Source organism: Cnephaeus nilssonii, assembly GCF_951640355.1.
Source record: "Cnephaeus nilssonii genome assembly, chromosome: 22".
In the NCBI taxonomy this organism is placed as follows: Eukaryota; Metazoa; Chordata; class Mammalia; order Chiroptera; family Vespertilionidae; genus Cnephaeus; species Cnephaeus nilssonii.
This window is the reverse complement of record NC_137093.1, coordinates 10,224,020-10,245,837: the sequence shown is the minus strand read 5'-3', so window position 1 is coordinate 10,245,837 and position 21,818 is coordinate 10,224,020. Positions and strand designations below refer to the sequence as shown.

Genomic DNA, 21,818 nt, shown 5'->3' with positions numbered 1-21,818 from the left:
GAGGGTGTGGGATTTTCAGGAGGAACTGACAAGCACAGAACAACTGGAGTTGAGGTGGGTGGTGGAGGACTAAGGGAAGTCAGGCGCCCACTCCCGTTTTCTAGACGGGCAGCTAGGTGAATGGTGGAGCCCTTCACTGAGCTAAGGAACCCACCAAAAGGAGGTGGGAGGGCGGAGATAGAGCTCAATTCTGGTTGTGGTTTGGAGTGTTTGTTGGAGATCAGTGATGTCCAGGTGGCACCCCCGAGCTCCAGGATGGAGGTCTGGATGGAGGCAGTGAAGGCAAACTGTGCCCTGTGCCTTCTCACACAGCTTTGGCCTCAACATGTGCATAAGGCGGCTTTTCCGGCCCTCACCTCTCCAGTGGGCTTGGAGGGCAGCCTTCCTGAAACACAAGCAGTGTGGGCACCAGGGACCCTGGCGATGGACACATTCTGGAGGCGGCCCCTACAGAGCGGTCATTTTTGACATGGGTGGAGTTCTCATTCCTTCTCCAGGGAAAGTGGCTGCAGGTGAGCTCTTTGTTCTGTTTCACTTTTGGAGACTGGGGTGGGGGTGGAATGGGAGTGGGGTGGGGTGGGGTGGTGGAGGGTGGTATGGAGAGACAGAGAGGGACATTTGGTCAGCAGTGTGTCCCGGTGGGTAATATTCTGGCTCTTTTTTTTTTTAATTGATTTTTTTACAGAGAGGAAGGGAGAGGGATAGAGAGCCAGAAACATCGATGAGAGAGAAACATCGATCAGCTGCCTCCTGCACACCCCCCACTGGGGATGTGCCTGCAACCAAGGTACATGCCCTTGACCGGAATCGAACCTGGGACCCTTCAGTCCGCAGGCCGACGCTCTATCCACTGAGCCAAACTGGTTTTGGCAATATTCTGGCTCTTGCATCAAATTCTAAGCATCACTTAGTGGTTGAGTATGTTGAGCAAATTAGTCAACTTCTCTGAGTCTTAGTTTCCTCAGCATTGACTTAGGGCTAATATGAGTACCTACCTCTTTGGGGTTTGGAAAGCACTTGCTTAGCCCAGTGAGTGTTCAGCTCACCTAAAATCCCCCCCAAAAAATGATGAGCTGCCATTGTTATTGGTAGGATTTAACTACTTTTCCCTGAGAACTGTGCCGCTTCTGAAATCTTGAACTCTGAAAGCCCCACCCTTGATCCCAGCCTTCCCTCTTCCACCAACTTCCTCTAAACCTTCAAGAGCAAACCTCTAACCCTGATCCTTTCTTTGTCAGGCCCCTCCTGGTTTTACCTTTTTTCCTACTTAGTTCAACTCACTTAAGTTTGACTAGTTTTAGCTCTAACAAAACAGTGATTGAAACAAGATAGAGGTTTATTTCTTTGGCATGAAAGCCAAGGTATGTGGTCTGGGGCTGGTATGTTGCTCTGTGATACCAGGGACTCAGGCTCTCTGTTGTGTTGCTCTGCTGTGAGTTCATTTCCAGCTTCACCTCACCGTCTGTCTTGGCTGCATCACCTCCTGCCATTACATTCTCATTCCAGCCAGCAGGAAGGAAATAGGGCCAAACAGCTGTCCCTGTCCTTCAGACCTGCTGTGGTGGCTGGTTGGCAATGCTCCATGTTAAATGAACTGAAGTACAGCCCTAGCTGGTTTGGCTCAGTGGATAGAGCGTCGGCCTGCAGACTGAAGTGTCCTGGGTTTGATTCCTGTCAAGGGCACATGCCCGGGTTGCAGGCTCAATCCCCAGTAGGGGGTGTGCAGGAGGCAGCCTATCAGTGATTCTCTCTCATCATTGATATTTCTCTCTCTCTCCCTCTCCCTTCCTTTTTGAAATCAATAAAATTTATTTAAAAAATAAAATAAATGAAGTACAGATTTCCTATGCTCCTGGGTAAAAAGTTACCAGCTGTGCAAATTGGCTAAGCGAGCTTTTTTTTTTTTTAGTTCCAGGGACAGCTGGGCCCTCAGCCTCTATTCCTCCACTCATTCCTCTCACTTTTACCGCAGTGCTGTTCCAAACACCTCCCCCTCCAGGTCATCATACTCCCCCACCCCAAACCTTCAGACTTGGCAGATAGAAAACATAAAGGTCCCTGGCAGGAATCTTCTTGACTTTCTCTAGAATATCTCGAGAACCTATTTGCTCCTCTCCACTTCCACTGCCTCCACCCATTTATATCCCTGTCTCCTCCTACCTGCCTGATCCCATCAGACTCCGAACTGCTCTCTCTGCCTCTGGCCTCTGGGTTTTGCGCCACCCTCCACACCGCCCCCAGGATTACCTGCCTAAAACACAGATCTTATCCCTTCACTCCCCTGCTTCAAATCCTTGAGTGCCTGCACTTTGTTCCTTAAATTGGGTCTAGAAGCTTTTGCCTGGCATTCAGGACCTCTCGCCATTAGCCTTGCATCCTCGTGTCACACCGTTTCCTACTGTGTGTCCCCATTTCAGCTGCTGTAGACTACTTGATGTTCTCTAAACTTGCCAAACACATGTACAGTGCGGTGCCTTTGCAAACTCTGTTCTCTCTGCTAGCGGCTACCCTTCCCTGCCTCCTCTGTAAATGACTTGCTTGAACTTTATTCAGTCGGAAAACAGATTTTTATGGAGCAGTTTCTATGTGCTAGGTGCTGCTTAGGCGTGAAGGGATACTGTGTTCAATGTGACAGACACAGTCCCCTCTGCAATACCCACTTACCACATTTCAAGTGCTCAGTTGCCACATGTGGCTAGTGGCTACTGTTTTGGAGATACAGCATTTCTATCAGTGTAGAAAGTTCTGCTGTTTACAAAATGAAGGTTTTTTGTTTTTTGTTTTTAATACTGTCAGTATCTGGCTTATTACTGTATGGATTTCCTTACTGTGTGGCCAAGACTGTGTGAATGACCTAATATATATGAGCCAGCCAGTGAAAAACGAGAAAAGAAAATTTGTATTATAGCGTCCAGTGTCATCTCAAGCAGATGGTAAGGATATGAGACTTAGCAGCAGTGTTCCCTCATTCACACAAATCAGCGCTGCTGTTCCCTTGGAGATCTAAGGCTGAGATGTGCATTTCCTGAATTTTTTCAGATTCCCAACAGAGCCCACTTGGCACCATAGTGAAGCCACAGGAACTGGTATGGTAATTCCCCTGAGCTCCCTAAACTCCAGCCATCTGTTAATGGGTTTCACTTATTGCATATTTTTCTTCCTACAGAATGGGAGGTACAGAATCATATCCCTTCCGGAACTATATTGAAGGCCTTAATCACAGGTGGCGAAAATGGGCCCTGGCTGAAATTTATGAGAGGAGAAATAACAAAAGAGGATTTCTTACAAGAATTTAGGAGGCTCTGCTCTGAAATTGTGAGTGATAAACATTTTTTTTTGGAAAATATATTTTTATTGATTTCAGAGAGGAAGGGAGAGGGAGAGATAGATAGAATCATTGATTGACTGCCTTGTGCACGCCCCCTACTGGGGATCGTGCCCACAACCTGGGCATGATTAGAGAGAATCATTGATTGACTGCCTTGTGCACGCCCCCTACTGGGGATCGTGCCCACAACCTGGGCATGTGCCATTTACCAGAATTGAGGGGACCCTTCAGGCTGCAGGCTGACACTCTATCCACTGAGCCAAACCGGCTAGGGCGATAAACATTCTTGAATTTCCATATTCTTTTTGTCTAGAGTAATGGATGTAATGTAACACTCATCCGTATTTATTAAACTGCAAATAAAGAAGTGAAAATCTAATAATCCATTATAAGTTTTTAACCTTTTGCACTCGGATGTTGAGTGTGACTCGACATGGTTAGCATCGAGATTAAAATTACTCTTTGAATGTATCAATAATTTGAAATATAAAAAAATCCAAATAAGTAAGTTTGTATGAAAAGAAACTCCAGTTTTTTATTCTACTGCCGCGCTTTGTAAAATCTGGGGTATTTAAAAAATTAAATCCCGAGTAGAATAAAGGAATCGAGAAAAAAGCAAGCGAGTGCAAAGGGTTAAGCTATTTCTTCCATCCTTGAGTACTCAACTTTAACAACATATATGAATAAATAAAAATACTCTTTCACTGCCCCTCCATCAGCCATCGTTCAGCTGAAACAGGTGCTGACTGCCTAATGAGAAAGCTTATTTGAGGCAATGATCCTACCTAATAATAGACAAATATGCAAATTGACCGCACCTTCGCTATGCCCAAGCTACGCCCACCAGCCAAGCCACACCCACCAACCAATCAGGAAGAGTATGCAAATTACCCAACCAAGATGGCGGCTAATTTGCATATCAAGACAGTGTAGAAAGAAGCCAAGAGCTGCAGAAGGGAGCAAAGCTGCGGAGAAGCAAGCAAGCCGGGGGGAGGAGAAGGGAGGAGCGGAGGCGGGGCCGGGGGAGAAGGAAGGAGAGCAGGTGGCTGGCGGAGAAGGCGGGGCGGGGGAGAAGGGAGGAGCGGAGGCGGGGCCCGGGGAGAAGGAAGGAGAGGGGGCGAGCTGGTGGAGAAGGCGGGGCGGGGGAGAAGGGAGGAGCCCAGGCAGGGCCGGGGGAGAAGGGAAAAGCAGGCTAGCTGGTGGAGAAGGTGGGGCCTGGGGAGAAGGGAGGAGCGGAGGTGGGGCCAGGGGAGAAGGAAGGAGAGCAGGTGGCTGGCCGAGAAGGCAGGGCGGGGGAGAAGGGAGGAGCGGAGGCGGGGCCGGGGGAGAAGGGAAAAGCTGGCGGAGAAGGCGGGGCAGGGTAGAGTGCAGCAGGAAACCCTATTGCAGGATTTTTCCTGCAATGGGAACGCTAGTAATATTAATAAGCCTTTTCTCTGTACTATGCATTTTTCTAAGCTCTTTATATTAACTCATGTAACTTCCACAATAAGCTTGCTAAAGTATAATTTAAAATATAGTAAATAAAGTTCTGTGGATAGATTATAGCGATGGGTACACAACAATGAATATACTTAATGACATTCAACTGTACACTTAACGTGGTTAAATGGTAAATTTTATGTTATGTATATTTTATCACAATTTTATATTATTATTTTTTTAATGTTGAAATAATAGTTTTATTTATTAGGTTAGCTAAAATATATTAATTAGTACAGTATGGGTATTGTGGAGGCAGGGGACATAATCAGTACTTTATTTTTTTATTAAATCTCTATTGTTTAGATTATTACAGTTGTTCCTCTTTTTCCCCCCCCATAGCTCCCCTCTACCCGGTTCCCACTCCACCCCATGCCCTTACCCTGCCCCACACTGTCCTCATCAATAGGTGTATGATTTTTGTCCAGTCTATTCCCATACCCCCCACACCCCTTTCCCCCCAAGGATTGTCAGTCCACTCCCTTTCTATGCCCCTGATTCTATTATATTCACCAGATTATTCTGCTCATTACATTTTTTATTCACTTGATTTTTAGATTCACTTGTTGATAGATATGTATTTGTTGTTCATAATTTTTATCTTTACCTTTATCTTCTTCTTCTTCTTCTTAAAGGATACCTTTCAGCATTTCATATAATACTGGTTTGGCGGTGATGAACTCCTTTAGCTTTTTCTTATCTGTGAAGCTCTTTATCTGCCCTTCAATTCTGAATGATAGCTTTGCTGGGTCGAGTAATCTTGGTTGTAGGTTCTTGCTATTCATCACTTTGAATATTTCTTGCCACTCCCTTCTGGCCTGCATAGTTTCTGTTGAGGAATCAGCTGATAATCGTATGGGTACTCCCTTTTAGGTAACTAACTGTTTTTCTCTTGCTGCTTTTAATATTCTCTCTTTGTCTTTTGCTCTTGGCATTTTAATTATGATGTGTCTTGGTGTGGTCCTCTTTGGATTCCTTTTGTTTGGGGTTCTGTGCGCTTCCTGGACTTGTAAGTCTATTTCTTTCACCAGGTGGGGGAAGTTTTCTGTCATTATTTCTTCAAATAGGTTTTCAGTATCTTGCTCTCTCTTCTTCTTCTGGCACCCCCATAATTCTGATTTTGGTACACTTGAAGTTGTCCCAGAGGCTCCTTACACTATCTTCATATTTTTTGATGCTTTTTTCTTTTTGCTTTTCCAGTTGGGTGTTTTTTGCTTCTTTGTATTTCAAATTTTTGACTTGATTCTTGTGATCCTCTAGTCTGCTGTTGGATCTCTGTATATTATTCTTTATTTCAGTCAGTCTATGCTTAATTTCTAGTTGGTCCTTTTTCATGTCCTCGAGGGTCTCACTAAATTTATCGGCCTTTTCTAGAAAATTCTTGAAAAACCTTATAACCGTGGTTTTGAACTCTATATCCAGTAGTTTGCTCTCCTCCATTTCTGTCATTTGTGACCTGATTCTTTGTCTCTGCATTTTGGCTGCTTCCCTGTGTTGATAGAGTGGCTTTGTGTGCTAGGTGTCCTATAGGGTCCAATGGCTCAGCCTCCCCAGTTACCTGAGGTGGACACTCTTGGTGCACCCCTTTGTGGGCTGTGTGCACAGTCTTGTTGTAGTTAAGCCTTGATTGTTGTTGGTATCACTGGGAGGAATTGACCTCCAGGCCAATTGGTTGTGAGGATCAGCTGTGTCTACGATGGGAGAACTTCTATGCTGGAGACACCCGTATGAGACAAGACTTGCTTCAGTGGGGCTTTGGTGCTCACTGAGTCTGCCCCCTGAGTGTGTCCCTTATGGATCTGAGGAGTTGTAATCTGGATGGTCCTACTCTGACCCCTGGGTACACTGGCTCTTGGATCTCCAAGAAGGTGCTAATTTAGCCAGAGGCCACCCAGCAGGAGCTACGGAGAGATCTGCAGATTCCTCTTCTTTATTTGGGTTTTGGAGGTGCCCAGATGAGGCCCAGCTGTGAAGCAATGCAAGCTGTTGTGGGGCCTTGGGCCTTCTTTTGGATATTCTGGGTCTCTCTGACTCAGCTGCAGTTTGTAAGGTAAGTTTACATTTCAAAGGACCAGGCCATTCATATGCAAAAGCCTCTGCGCATAGCTTGGGTGGGGCAGAGTCTCAAGGCGGAGCAAATAGCAATGGCTTCCTGTCAGCCTTGCCCTAAGAGGTCCCAGGGTCTCAGTGTCCCGCAGTAATTGCTGCAAGCACCTCTGAGAGAAAGCCACCCTCGAGTTCCGCCCGCTGCCAGACAGTCCAGTTTCTCCCCGTATGAGTTTGGGTCCCCAGAGTCTTGCCCGGAACTGGAGTTCAGAGCAGTCGGGAGTTTGTGTCTCCCTGCAGATTGAAAAAGCCAGCCGTGTACTCAGTTGCCAGCCCTCTCTGTGTGCGCTTCCATACCTCTGCCTTTACTTCTGCAGCTCCTCTGAGTCTCAGTGTGCTTTTCTCTTCCCTTCTAGTTGTAGAATTTCCACTTAGCCAGCCTTCCTGTGGTTCTGGATGATGTTCGTTTTGTCTTTTAGTTGTAGTTTTGAAGTGATTGTGCGAGGCAGCAAGTTCAGGTGTTTACCTATGTGCCATCTTGGTTTCTCCCCACAATTTTAAATATATATATATATGTGTGTGTGTGTGTATATATATATATATACACACACACACACATATATATATATATATATATGTCTTAAAAACATTGAGCTAAGTGGGAAAAAAAAACCAGTCAAAAAAAGACCACAGATTGTATGATTCCATTTATATGAAATGTCCAGAAACAGAAAGTAGATTAGTGATTTGCTCAGACTGGGACTATTGGAGGTGTGGGAGGGAATGGGGAGTGACTATACTAATGGGTATGGGGTTTCTTTTTAAGGGGATGAAAATGTTCTAAAACTGATTGTGGTGATGGTTACATAACTTTGTGAATATATTAAAAACCATTGAATTGTATGGCTTAAATGGGTGAGTTGTATGGTATGTGTATTTCTTTAAAGCTGTTGTAAAATGTGAGTGTGTGTGTATAAAGAAAATAGCAGGTTTGCCTTTACAGATTTTAAGGCATGATAAAATAAGAGTTTCAAAACCTACACAGATTGAATTAAAAAAAAATTTATCAGAAACTGAAGTTCATAATGGTGAGCTAAAGCAATACAAAACCATTAAATGTCTTCTGGATCACTGAAAATTAAATTACATCTACTTAATACACTTTTAAAGTTTAATGTATCCTCTTACAGTATCCTGCTACTTTTTAAAATTGACAAGCCATGGTTAAAATAAAGAACTCCTTTAACTGGAATATTGATATAAATAGCTCCATACCCTAACCATTGTAACTCTAATTCTAAGTCACTTTTTATAATCTTACTAGTGGCCCGGTGCACAAAATTTGTGCACGGGGGGTGGGGGTTGTTCCTCAGCCTGGCCTGCACCCTCTCCAATCTGGGACCCCTCGAAGGATGTCCTACTGCCGGTTTACAGGGATCAGGCCTAAACCGGCAGTTGGACATCCCTGTCACAATCCGGGACTGCTGGCTCCAGCCGCTCACCTGCCTGCCTGCCTGCCTGATTGCCCCTAATCACTCTGCCTGCCAGCCTGCTTGCCCCCAACTGCCCCCCACCGCTGGCCTGCTTGCCCCCAAATGCCCCCCAACAGCCTGATCACCCCCAACTGCCCCCCTGCTGGCCTGCTCGCCCCCAACTGCCCCCCTTGCTGGCCTGCTTGCCCCCACCTTCCCTCCCCACTGGCCTGCTCACCCCCAACTGCCCCTCTGCTAGCCTGCTCACTCCAAACTGCCCCCCCCCCGCTGTCCTGATCACCTCCAACTGAACCCCACTGATGGCCTGCTCACCCCCAACTGGCCCTCCTGCTGGTCTGCTTACCCCCAACGGCCCCTGCTGTTCCATCCTGGCCTGATTACCCCCCGGCAACCCAAGGTCCCAGCCCCTTCTTTTTTTTTTCTTTCTTTTTTTTCAGCGCCTCCTTGAGCGGAGGCCAGGGCTGGCTGGAAGCAAGTATCTAGGATTTATTTATCTTCTATATTTGAAACTTTGTAGCCTTGAGTGGAGGCCAGAACCAGCCAGGACTGGTGGGAAGCTTGGCTTCCTCCATTGCCAGGGGCAACCCAAGCCTCCTGCTCTCTCCAGCTCCGTGGCTGCTGCCATTTTTGTTGGGATTTCTTTATCTTCTATAATTGAAACTTTGTAGCCTTGAGCGGAGGCCAGGGCCAGCCAGGGCAGGCGGGAAGCTTGGCTTCCTCCATTGCCGAGACAACCCAAGCCTCCTGCTTGCTCCAGCTCTGTGGCCGGCCGCCATCTTGGTTGGGTTAATTTGCATGCTCTCTCCTGATTGGCTGGTAGGCGTGGCTTGTGGGTGTAGCAGAGTGATGGTTAATTTGCATGTTTCTCTTTTATTAGTGTAGACTAGAGGCCCGGTGCACGAAATTCGTGCACTCAGAGAGGTGGGGTCCCTCAGCCCAGACTGTACCCTCTCGGAGTCTGGGAGCCCTCAGGGGATGTCTGACTGATGGCTTAGGCCCGCTCCCCAGATGGAGCGGGCATAAGTCATCAGTTGGACATCCTTAGCTCTGGCTGAGCAGCACTCCCCCTGTGGGAGCATACTGATCACCAGGGGACAGCTCCTGCATTGAGCGTCTGCCCCTTGGTGGTCAGTGCATGTCATAGTGACCAGTTGTTCTGCTGTTCAGCCAATTTGCATATTAGCCTTTTATTATATAGGATATGTAAAGTTCTGCACAGTGGCCGAGGGAGAAGATTCCTTTAGGCAGCAAGCCAAAGGCTGGGGCTTTTACAGCCAGGTAGCACAGGAAGCTGGGAATATTTCTTTTCCTGTTTGTGATAAGCTGACTTTTCTCTTAATGATTGTTGCTTCTTCTTTCCCCTCCTCCTTTCCTAGTCAAATACCTCTGTGCCTGTGGACAACTTTTTCTCTCTGCTGACCAGTGAGCAAGTGGCGAAGCAGTTCCCAGTGATGACTGAAGCCATAATTCAAATTCGGGCAAAAGGCCTTCAGACTGCAGTCTTGAGCAATAATTTTTATCTTTCCAATGGCAAAAGCTTTTTGCCCTTGGACCGAAAACAGTTTGATGTGGTAAGTTTGAAGTGATACTAAACAATCATCAAAACAGTCTGTCCTTGCTTCAGGGTGCAACATTTCACGCTGCCCTTTAGCAGGTCTTCAGTGAATGGTTTTTTTTATTCAGACACTTGACTAAGTCAGGTTTAGATATAACAGGTTGAAAAGAGGACTTGTATCACTGAGCTCTTAGCAAGGTCAAACATTTATGGGATTTGGTAATTGGTTGAGACCTCAGCTTTAGGGACTTCCTTACATTCTGGATTTGAACCTTAGTCACCACATAACACACACACTTCTGTCAGCCCTCTTAGTGGGACTTTGACCTTTTCTTTTCAAAGACCAACCATGCTGCCCTCTATTTCTCTGGCATCAATCCTTAGATCAACGCTGTCCAATAACACTTAATGCACTAATAGAAATGTCCAATACAGTTGCTACTAGTCATATATGGCTATGAAGTACTTGAAATGTGGCTAATGTCATCAAGGAATTGAATTTAATTTGCTTTAATTAAGTTTAAAGAGTCACATATGGCTAGGGGCTATTGTAATAGATAGTGCATGCAGTGCTGGACTATCCAAGTACCCTGAGAACATACTGAGTCAAAATACGGTTTTCTGCCTTAGCTAGTTTGGCTCAGTGTATAGAGCGTTGACCTGTGGAAGGATCCCGGGTTTGATTCAGGTCAAGGGCACATGCCCAGGTTGCAGACTCAATCCCCAGTAGGGGGCATGCAGGAGGCAGCCAATCAATGATTCTCATCATTGATGTTTCTGTCTTTCTCTCCCTCTTCCTTCCTCTCTGAAATCAATAAAAATATATTTTTAAAAATCTGTTTTCTGAATGAAATTTAAGCAAGTCCATCTATCAATACTTTATATATATCCCAGGATAATGATCTGTTTTCTCTTAGGGAAATGGGGAATCCTTCACAGATGAAACCTTCTGGCACAGAAGACCATATCTTAAAAAAAAAAAAAAAAAAAAAAATATATATATATATATATACACACACACACACACACACACACACACACACACACATACATACACATACATACTAGGGGCCCGTTGCAGGAAGATTCCTGCAAGACTTCCAGCGGGCTTCCCTTCTGCCACTGCCACCTCTCCCGCCGCCCCCCCACCTCTCCCGCCCACCGCGCCCGCAGCCAGCCGCCGCCGCTGCGCGCCCTGCCCCGCCCACCCACCGCTGCCACCTCCACGGCTGCGTGCCCCGACCTGCCGCACCCGCCGCCGCTGCCGCCGCCTGCCGCTGCCTGACTCTGCGGCCGCATGCGCCACCCGCGCTTTCCCTCCAGCAGCCGCCTTGTTTTCCACTTTCCCTCCCTCTTCCTTCTATGCTGACTTCAGTCTTCACTCCTCCCTCCCTCAGTGTATGCAAATTAACCGCCATCTTTGTTGGGTTAATTTGCATACTCGCTCTGATTGGCTGTGGGCATAGCAAAGGTACGGTCAATTAGCATTTTTCTCTTTTATTAGTGTAGATATATATATATAAATTGATTTCAGAGAGTAAGGGAGAGGGAGAAAGAGATAGAAACATCAATGATGAGAGACAATCATTGATCGGCTACCTCCTGCATGTCCCCATGCCCCCTACTGGGGATTGAACCCTCAATCTGGGCATATGCCCTTGACTGGAATCAAACCTGGGACCCTTCAGTCTGCAGGCTGACGCTCTATCCACTGAGCCAAACCGGCTAGAGCAAAACATGTTTATTGAGCAGTTACTATGTGCCCTGGGCACAGTGTAAGAGGGGACTTCCCAGGGGTGCTGGCTCAGAGATAGCCTGACACTGAGACGGCTTTTTCAGGGTTCTCCTCCCTTCTCCTCTGGTTCCAGATCAGAGACAGAGTGGAAATCAGTCTGACAGGATACAGGAGGCTCTTTTCAAGGAAGGGAGCGTCTATGCCATCGACAGGCTCTTTGGTGACAGCCCTCTGGTGGGGTTCAGTCGTATAAACTGAGTACGGCTCTTTTTTAACTTCTGAAATACAGACATTAAAGCCATGTTTCTTTTCTAACAGTAAACAGTGCCTTCTTTCTGAAAAAATGATGACTTTCCCTAAAACAGACATGTAACGCTTTTCTTCTGCTTGGTGTAGGCACAATAGCTAACATTAGCAAAATGCTTTGTCATTTTGGAACTCATTCAAGTTAAGTTTCACAACAACCATAAGATAGATAAGAGGGCTATTAGTATTCCCACTTGACTGATGATGAAACAGGCCCACGTGGCTTCACCATGTGCACAAGGTCACTGTATCTGACCCAGAATTTCGGTTTCCTGAGTTTGAGCCCAGGTTTGCCCCCACTATGTTCAAATCACTCAACTTAAAAAAGCAACATCATTTTCTATCATAATCCCCTTAAGTTACTTATAACAAATCTCAACTGTTTCCTTTTGCACTTTAAAAAAAAATATATTTTGATGGATTTCAGAGACGAAGAGAGAGAGAGAGAGAGAGAGAGAGAGAGAGAGAGAGAGAGAGAGAGAGAAAAGAAACATCAATGATGAGAGAGAATCATTGATCGGCTGCCTCCTGCACACCCCACACTGGGGATCAAGCTGGCAACCCAGGCATGTGCCCTGACTGGGAATCGAACCGAAACCTCCTGGTTCATAGGTTGATGCTCAACCACTGAGCCACGCCTGCTGGGCTCCTTCTGCACTTTTAAAAATATATACCAGCGTGCATGGGGGAGCACCACTTTTAGGGACATTTATTTCTCATCTCTGTCCCTCCCTCAGGTTGTGGAGTCCTGTGTGGAAGGTGTCTGTAAGCCAGACCACAGGATCTACAAGCTATGCTTGGAGCGGCTGGGCCTACAGCCTTCAGAGTCCATTTTTCTCGATGATCTTGGACAGAATGTCAAAGCAGCTGCCAGCCTTGGTATGCGCACCATTAAGGTAATGGTCACCAGTCTTTGAACCCCACTCTGCTCCAGGCACTAGTGTGAGCATTTCTGTGCAGTCCTCTTACATTCATTGCTGTAGCTGCCTTTAGTGGGTTTCCCCCATGTCACCGAGGTCTTTTTTAATTAGGAAATCCGTGTGACTAGCTGTTTGTATTTTTAATGGAAGTAAGACAAACACACCAGGAAGGCAGTTTGAGAAGAGTTACACAAGGAGGTGAAGGGCAGGCTTTGGACATTCGGGATGGCAGTCAGACTGTCCAAGTGAGGCTCTTCTGGGTGGGGAGCCAGCAGCACCAGCCACATGGACCACCCAGGTCACCTGTGAAGTGCGAGAGGCCTCATGGGAGGGTTCTTGGTCCAGCTTTCCCCATTTGAGTTTTCCTTTTGATGCTGACGGGCTCACAGGACAGAGTGGATGCTGTGGCACGAGGAGGGAGGAGGGGCTCACAGGACGTTCTTCCCTCCTGGCACGAGGCCATGTCATGGACTCTTAACCGGAACTCTCCCCAGTAGATAGAAATCTTACTGCATTTAGGAGTTAAGTAGGAAGAGGAGTCATTCTACGGCTTCCTCATTAGCTGAATATCCTGACTTCAAAGTCCTTGCTCAGAGAATGGAGTTCTTGGTATTTCCTCCTAAAAATGACCATCTTAGAGAACAGACAGGTCAAGGCTGACTAGTGGCATGTTCAATATTTTCTCTGAAACCAGGTTAATGACCCAGAGGCTGCAGTAAAGGAATTAGAAACTCTTTTGGGTTTTACCTTGAGAACGGTTATTCCAAACACTCGTCCTGTGAGAAAGACGATGGAAATTCCAAAAGATTCCTTGGAGAAGTACCTCAAAGACCTGCTGGGGACCCAAACCACAGGTATTTAAGTTTTGTATTTTGTAACTCTTCCCAAGCCTAGTCCTTCAGGCTGCTTCTCACTGTCAAAGCCTAGTGCAATGCACCAGAGACAGAGGCAATATGGTGAGGAAAACAGCCACCGGGCCGAGCGCTGCTCTCAGTGTTGCTTGGGGAAACGCATTCGCCTCCTTTTTTATGGATCCCCAAAAGTCTGCTTGCCTGCTCTTCCACTGACAGCGGGTGTGGCAGCCGTGCCCGCAGACAGCTTTCAGGGAGGAGAGGAGCCTGGGGACTGGAGGTGGCCCAGGGGCACTTGAATGTTTCTCATTTTTTCGAGATGACAGCCTATTTGTAAAGAAAACTTAAAAGTTGCATAAACAGAAAATGTGACAGGTTGTCTCCCTCTCATCAAAGGTCCCACCCTCCTTCACCTTCCACCCTCAGAAAAACAGGTGCCTTGTGAGCTTTTGAAGACGTTTCTACCTGGTGATAAAGTTTCGCCTCACCCCGCTGATCCCTGGAAAAGGCTGTTTGTATGGAGCGTCGTGTTATGACGTGTTCTAGTGATTGGCACATTCTTAGTGCCTCCACAAAGCTGAGGGGCCCTTTTACCTATCCAAGTCCTAGGCAGCCTGACCCCGCTTAGCTTCTGATGAGATCGGCGCAGTCAGGGTGGTATGGCCGCAGGCTGAGGGGCCCTTTCTGACCAACAGAGAACTCTGGCAAACTCCCATTTCCTGCTCTTCTGAGCAAGTGAAATGACTCTATGTCCAGAGTTCAGTCCGATTATGAAGCTGAGGGCTAATTAGGATGTTTCTGTAAGAGAGACAAAGCATTCAGCTGCTGGGGAGGGAGATCACATCTCATGAAAGCAGCTTTGGCTCTGGCTGTGGGCCCTGCTTAGCTCCTTTCAGCTGTCGCAACCGTGGCAGGCGTGGTTGGGCTGAGCAAGGGCTGAGGGACACACAAGGGCACTTTTCATCTTCCGGCTTCAAGCATTCCATTTAGCAAGATGGGTTGCCATGACTGTGCTTGTGGTTGATAAACACAACTAAAAAGCTTTTCTTCACGGAGCAGGAGTTGGCAAGAAGGACAAGTACAAAGTGAGGATATCATTGTGGTGTAAATCCAGTGGCCTCGCCACACTGTAGTGGCATGCGATTCTGGACCTGAGCTGGTGGGGCATGGTGCCATTCCTTCAGTGCATCCCAAACTCTGGACTCATTGGAAAGAAAGAACGTCTTTCCCGTCTGCCCTTCAGAGCTGGTTTGAGTTTTCTTTGTTTTCAAACTTGCAGGCCCGTTGGAACTACTTCAGTTTGATCACGGGCAGTCAAATCCAACGTACTACATCAAGCTGGCTGATCGTCAGCTGGTTCTGAGAAAGAAACCCCCAGGGACACTCCTTCCATCTGCCCATGCAGTGGAGAGGGAATTCAGGTAAATTCTCAGGGCCACTCCCCCTTCGCAGCTCAGCCCTGAGCTCACCAGTCAGCACTCCATCAAGTGCCTTGAGACATTGAAAACTACAAGTGTGACTCTCCAAAATTATTTCAAGTAAGAACAGTAACCCAATTTCATTTTTAAGTTTGTTTTCTTTTCTATACCTAAACCTGTAGGAGACTAGACTTCTTTGGAACTTCTAGATGAAAAAAAGGCATTATTAAGAAACTCTTTAGTCTTACCCTTAGTCTTAAAGACTCTAAAACCTTTAGTCTTAAAATCAATATGCTAGTGAGGCTACAACCCAACAAACATGGCCATGAGTTGGTTGTTGTTGGAACTGGGTGATGGGTACATGGGGTTTTTTAAAATATGAAACTCTTTACTTATGTTTGATATTTTCCATAATAAAATGTTGAAAATAATAAAAGTATTACAACTCACCCCAAATAAGATAGTTTGTTCTGAGACAGGAAAATTTAGATGTAGTAGGTTTGCACAAAACTCGCTCTAAATCTCTTGGCGAGTGAGTACTGAAGCAAGGAGTGGGCCTTGGGCGGGGGGGTCTCCTCTTCCTCCCAGGCTCTCACTGCCCTGCAGAAGGAACGATGCAGAGAGTGGTATGGACAATGTGAGTTTAGTCTATTCAACTTAATGCAACTACTGACTGTTTGATGTAGGCCTGTAATTTCACTATTTCTTTTTTGTGTTTCATCAGTTTTATGTTCTTCTTGCCTACTTTTGGGTCAATTGAAAATTTTTTTAGAATTACATTTTAATTTCTGCATGGACTAATTTTTAAATGAGAAAAATAATTGTAAGAAAGTCTCACCAGTACCTCCAGCAGTGGTGCTCATCTTCCTTTGTCCTGACAGGATCATGAAAGCCCTTGCGAGCGCTGGAGTACCTGTCCCCAAAGTTCTTGACCTCTGTGAAGATTCAAGGTGATGTTCCAATTTATTTATTTAATATATTTTTATTGATTTCAGAGAGGAAGGGAGAAGGAGATAGAAACATCAATGGTGATAGAGAATCATTGATCAGCTGCCTCCTATATGCCCCCACTGGGGATCAAGCCCCAAACCCAGGCATGTGCTCTGATCGGGAATTGAACCGTGACCTCTTGGTTCATAGGTCAACACTCAACCACTGAGCCACACCCGCCGGAACAGATTTATTTTTCCCATTGTCTATTCAACCTACCAAAGAGAAAAGCCAGTACACTAACTCAGATTCTAGTTTGTTAGAGTAAGGACAAATAAATTTGGTAGAAAAGAGACTTTATAGTAACTCCCCCAGAAGTTCACAGATCTTTAAGTTATCCTGAAAGATAAAGAAATGCCTGCTTTTGTGAGAATTGGTAGAAAACATCTTTTTTCTTTTTTTGTTAATCTTCACCTGAGGATATTTATCCATTGATTTTTAGGGAGAGTGGAAGAGAGAGGAAAAAAGAGAGAAACATCGATGAGAGAGAAACACATCAATAGGTTGCCTCTACATGAGCCCTGACCAGGGCCTGGGCCATGGAGGAGCCAGCAGCCAAGGTACGTGCCCTTAACTGGAATCAAACCCGGGACCCTTTGGTCTGCAGGCCGATGCTCTGTCCATTGAGCCAAACTGGCTAGGGCAAAAACATCTTTTTTTTTAACATCCTAAAAATACATATCCATCTAGTTTATATTGTTTGCTTTTGTTTAATTCTTTTATTGAAGTATTTCTAAACTTTTTAAACTGCTTTGTAATGTTTTTGAGTCTGTCCCTTTTTCCTAACTTTATGAGAATTATGAAACATACAGAAAGAATTGAAAGAAGAAATAGTGTTAAAAAAAAGAAATAATAGTATAATGAGCACCCATTTATACTTCATCTAGATTAAAACATTGTTAACATTTTGCCACATTTCCTTTCTATGTGTGTGTGTGTGTGTGTGTGTGTATGTGCATATATAGATGTATATGTGGATTATATATATAAATTAATTTTATATAAATAGTAACAATTATATGTAAAATATTGAATATATCATAATATAATTAAATGTAATTATTTTATAAGTAAGTATGTTTTATGTATATATATGCATATATAGATATAAATTATTTTTAGCTGAATCTTTGCAGTTGCAGGCAGCATACATCTAAAAGTAAAGATGTGTTTTTTATGCCCTTACCGGCTTGGCTCAGTGGATAGAGTGTCAGCCTGCGGACTGAAGGGTCCCAGGTTCGATTCCGGTCAAGGGCATGTACCTTGGTTGCGGGCACATCCCCAGTAGGAGGTGTGCAGGAGGCAGCTGATTGATGTTTTTCTCTCATCGATGTTTCTAACTCTCTCTCCCTCTCCCTTCCTCTCTATAATAAATCAATAAAATATATTTTTAAAAAAGATGTTTTCTTTTATAAACACAGCAGCATTATTACACTTAAGATAATTAAATATAATTTAATAGTATAACTTAACTAGCTCATGTTCAAGTCAGGATAAAGTTATAATGGTAGAAGTTTCAAAACGACTTTTTAGGGTAGTAAACTGATTTATAAAAATGGCTAAAAGACGACATTTCAGTGTGTCAGCTTGGTCCTGTAGGGTGGGTGATGTGCCATTCAGACCACTGGATAACAGTACAAATAACAAGGAGACGGGACATTGAGAAAAGGGCTTCTGTGTGAGTGGCACACGTAGAGCCCAATAAAAAAGAAAGAAAAAAAAGGTGGGGAGGGGAGAAGGGATAGTAGTTATTGAACCCTCATTAGAACCAGACACATATGCCAGGCACTCCATATATATTTGCTCTTTTAATTCATAAAACTACTCTTTGAAGTTTTACATATTTAAAAACAAAACAAACAAAAGCCCTGGTTTAGTAAATCTCTCAGAATCACACTGCGAGAAGGGAGTAGAGATTCTATATGACCCCAAAGCCCCCCCCCCCCCCCCAACATGCTGCTTTCTGATGTCATTAACCTTAAACCCATTCCAGTGGCTTCTACATGCAGACCAACGAGAAGAGAGGCATGCTGGCCAAGAAGTATGGACAGGGCTGTGTGTGTGTGGATTGGTTTGGGAGGGAGAACGTATAACCCCCCTGTGCTTATGTGCAAAGGAAAAAGGAAATGTCCAGTACCCTCGGTCGAATCCTTCCCCAGCACTCAGTGTACACATGGGGTAGAAAGAGCAGTGCCATGACCAACAGCCTCCACCTCTGAGCCACTGAAGCACTGTCTGTGTCCCTCCCAGGGTCATTGGCACGCCCTTCTACCTGATGGAGTACTGTCCAGGCCTCATCTACAAAGACCCCTCTCTGCCAGGCTTGGAGCCCAGCCAGAGGCGGGCCATATACGCGGCCATGAACAGAGTCTTGTGCAAAATTCACAGTGTGGATTTCAAGGCTGTGGGCCTAGAAGACTACGGGAAACATGGTAAGCATGAAGCTGCCTGTCTTTCATGTTGAATGTTTCCTCACTGTTGCCTCTGCTTTCGGGATTTGCATGGAGTCAGGGTGTTGATGCACCAAGCGGTTGCTAACAGTGAGGTGGGCTTACTAGCTTCCTATTTGGACATCCACTTTCATTTTAATGGAGGGGTTGCTTACCTAGACATTTTATCCTAGGATGAATCTCTTCATGGGCTACGGAATCTCTCTTCCCTGCAACTTTTATCTCACTAGATCATTTAAATCTCTATTCTAATACTGGCAAATGGTATTTAAGATACCTTCCCAACAGTCTACAGAATTTAATATCAATACACTCAGACAGAGGAAGCAAGGGAGGAAGACTCAGAGAGGTTAAATCAACTGGAGACCTTGACTGTGAGCCAAGTTCACTCCAGAATTCCTTTCCATGTCCAGGCCCAGATATAACGTACAAGTTCGACAACTGTTATGTGTCTTGGGTTTCTTAGCAAATCCTGATGTAGTTCTTGCTACATGCTAGGGAAAGCTTCGAGGGCTTTTCACATTTTATCCTCCCAACAGCTCCATGAGGACCATCTCATCAACGAGGATACACTAAGGCACAGAGAACAGCAGAGCTGGGATTCAGATCCAGGCAGTCAGGCCCCAATATCCATGCTCTTAACCCAGTGATGGGCAACCTTTTGAGCTTGGTGTGTCAAACTTCGCCAAAAAACTGAGCATAACTCGGGTAGTGTGTCACTTTGAGGAAAAAACATTATTTCGCAAATGTTTCATCCTCAGGAGCAGCAAATGTTTCATCTCGGCATGTGGTCGCCTCAGCGGCCGTGTGTCATCAGAAATGGCTACGCATGTCAGTGCTGACACGCGTGTCATAGGTTCGCCATCACTGTCTTAACCAATCACTGTTTAGCCAAAAAGGGATTTCCTAAAGGCTATTAGGAAGCTCATAGGACCTCTGAGAGAAGCTCATAGGGCCGGGGAGAGGCCATGTGGCTGGAACAATGCCCAGATCACACTGATGGAGCCAAGACAGAACAGCCGGTGGCTCTCACCTGGAACTCTCCTTTGGGATATCCCCCAATCATAGGACGATGATGCTACAGGACATGGCAAAGGGTTTCACGGCCCTGGGTAGTTTTTGAAACCTTTGGAGATTGTTGGAACGGCACACCCTGCTCTAACCCTCTTTCCCTCAGGGGACTATATTCCACGCCAGGTGCAAACCTGGATTAAGCAGTATCGAGCCTCAGAGACCAGCACCATCCCGGCGATGGAGAGGCTCATCGAATGGCTGCCACTTCATCTTCCCAGGCAGGAGAGGATCACGGTGGTGCACGGGGACTTCAGGTAGATGCGATGAGGGGTTAGTATTTAGATGTGAAAAGTGATGGGAAGGGCATCTTAAGGGGAAGTTAAGCAGCTTGGCCCAATCTACAGTTGTGAATTATTCCCATTAGCTAGGCTCTCCCTGTGCCTGGCCTTTAAGGCCAGCTCATTCTTTATGCTGCGGTGTGTGTGGGGGGACTGTTCTGTGCAACTGCCGGGGTTATTGCCACACCTAGGTGTGAAGGTGCAAGCCTGTGCTCCGGTTATTCTTACTGCATAACCCACTCCTCCAACACTGGCTGCAAACAATGACAGCAGTTTTTCATTCGCAAATCTGCTGTCTGGGGACAGAGAGCTTGTTTCAGCTGAGGTGGCTGTGAAGCTCGGGGCTGGACCCAGAAGGCTCACTCACATGCCTGGCACGGGCTGAGGAGACTGAACAGCTAGACTTCTCGGGCCTCTGTCTCTCTGTGGCTTCCCACGTGGGCTCTCCAAGATGGCAGCTTCTGGGTAGCGGGGCTTCTTACCTGGAGGCTCAGGCTCCAGAGGCGTGTGTTCTGAGAGAGAGGGCTGGGCAGGAGGCCACCTGTTCCTGACCTAGTCTGGGACGTCACTCAGCATCACTTCCACCTCATTATATTTGTTAGAAGTGAGTAGCTTCAAAAGGCAAAGAATTAGAATCTTTCTTTTGTGGAAGGAATGCCAAAGAATTTACAGACCTGCTTTAAAACCGTCACAGGGAGGGAGAAATTACCAGGTCCCAGAGGGGTTAGCTCTGTAGAGAGGGCTACCAGACCAAAGCCGTGGCCTGCGGGAGAGTAATACCACCGGCCCCTTCCCATCTCCTGCCGGGGGCCCCATTGGCTGAGCCCAGCTGAGCCAGATGGCAAGGGAGCAGGTGGGTATAACCACAGCCCCTGCAGCTCAGGCTCCAGAGGCACAGAGGGGCCATAGGAGCAAATGCCCAGCACAGGGCACACCCTTGGTGATCCCTTTTCTTAGCGCCGTCTCTCCTTTCCTTCTGTGGCTTACTCAGGCTGGACAACCTGCTGTTCCATCCAGAAAAGCCCGAGGTGCTTGCTGTCTTTGACTGGGAACTTTCCACCTTAGGCGACCCCCTTTCGGATGTGGCCTACAGCTGCATGGCTCACTACCTGCCACCCAGTTTTCCCATCCTGCGAGGTAGGAGCTGCTCATGGGGAGAGGGAGGGATTCAGCCAACTCCATTCCCAAAGCGTTGGGCCCCACGCAGCAGAAGCAGCTGTGATTGGGCTAGTGCCCGAAATTGAGGTCCTGGTGGTTTGGGTGGAAAATGCCTTTGGGATGCATTCTTGTCACAATGGGGGAAAGTGGGTGCAGAGAGACTATGAAGTGTGAAGGATATGCACATGGGCACTGCTTATGCTTCTATACAACTAATTTCTCAAATTAAAAATACAGGTTTACTTAAAGTTAAAAATCATCAGTGGTACAAGAGATAACCGCTGCCAATCTTTTCATTCTTGCCATCTTTTTTCTACGTGTATACATACATTTATTTAGATGAAAACGTAATTATATGATTTCATGACTTGCTTTTTCACTTAATTATATACTTTGAACATGTCTTCACATCATTAACTATTTCTTCTACAGACTCATTTTTAATAATGGCATAGGATTTTATTGTATAGAATTAACTTAAACAAAACACTTGGTTTGACTCCTCTTTGAATATTTAATTTGTTTCCAGTTTTTAAAATATATTACCCCTTGTCTTCACAAAAAAAAAAGCAGTGAACAACTTTGTATTAACATATTTACCTATAGCCCTAGCTGGTTTCGCTCAATGGATGGAGTGTCGGCCTGCGGACCTAAGGGTCTCGGGTTCGGTTCCAGCCAAGGGCACATACCTTGTTTTGCAGGCTCCTCCCCAGCCTGGGCCCTGATAAGGGCAC

The 21,818-nt window shown here is 45.9% G+C and overlaps 1 protein-coding gene across 3 annotated transcripts in view; it reads left to right on the top strand.

The window, feature by feature from the left end:
• Nucleotides 1–21,818, top strand: part of ACAD10 (acyl-CoA dehydrogenase family member 10) — a 37,081-nt gene that overhangs the window by 3,056 nt on the left and 12,207 nt on the right. For all 3 annotated transcript variants that reach the window (XM_079762562.1, XM_079762563.1, XM_079762564.1), the window contains exons 2-11: nucleotides 313–512; nucleotides 3,167–3,315; nucleotides 9,726–9,920; nucleotides 12,683–12,841; nucleotides 13,560–13,719; nucleotides 14,996–15,137; nucleotides 16,016–16,084; nucleotides 18,375–18,556; nucleotides 19,752–19,902; nucleotides 20,918–21,063. In XM_079762562.1, coding sequence (XP_079618688.1) covers nucleotides 326–512; nucleotides 3,167–3,315; nucleotides 9,726–9,920; nucleotides 12,683–12,841; nucleotides 13,560–13,719; nucleotides 14,996–15,137; nucleotides 16,016–16,084; nucleotides 18,375–18,556; nucleotides 19,752–19,902; nucleotides 20,918–21,063 — 1,540 coding nt within the window. In that variant the 5' untranslated portion in view covers nucleotides 313–325. The remainder of the gene's footprint in view (nucleotides 1–312; nucleotides 513–3,166; nucleotides 3,316–9,725; nucleotides 9,921–12,682; nucleotides 12,842–13,559; nucleotides 13,720–14,995; nucleotides 15,138–16,015; nucleotides 16,085–18,374; nucleotides 18,557–19,751; nucleotides 19,903–20,917; nucleotides 21,064–21,818) is intronic.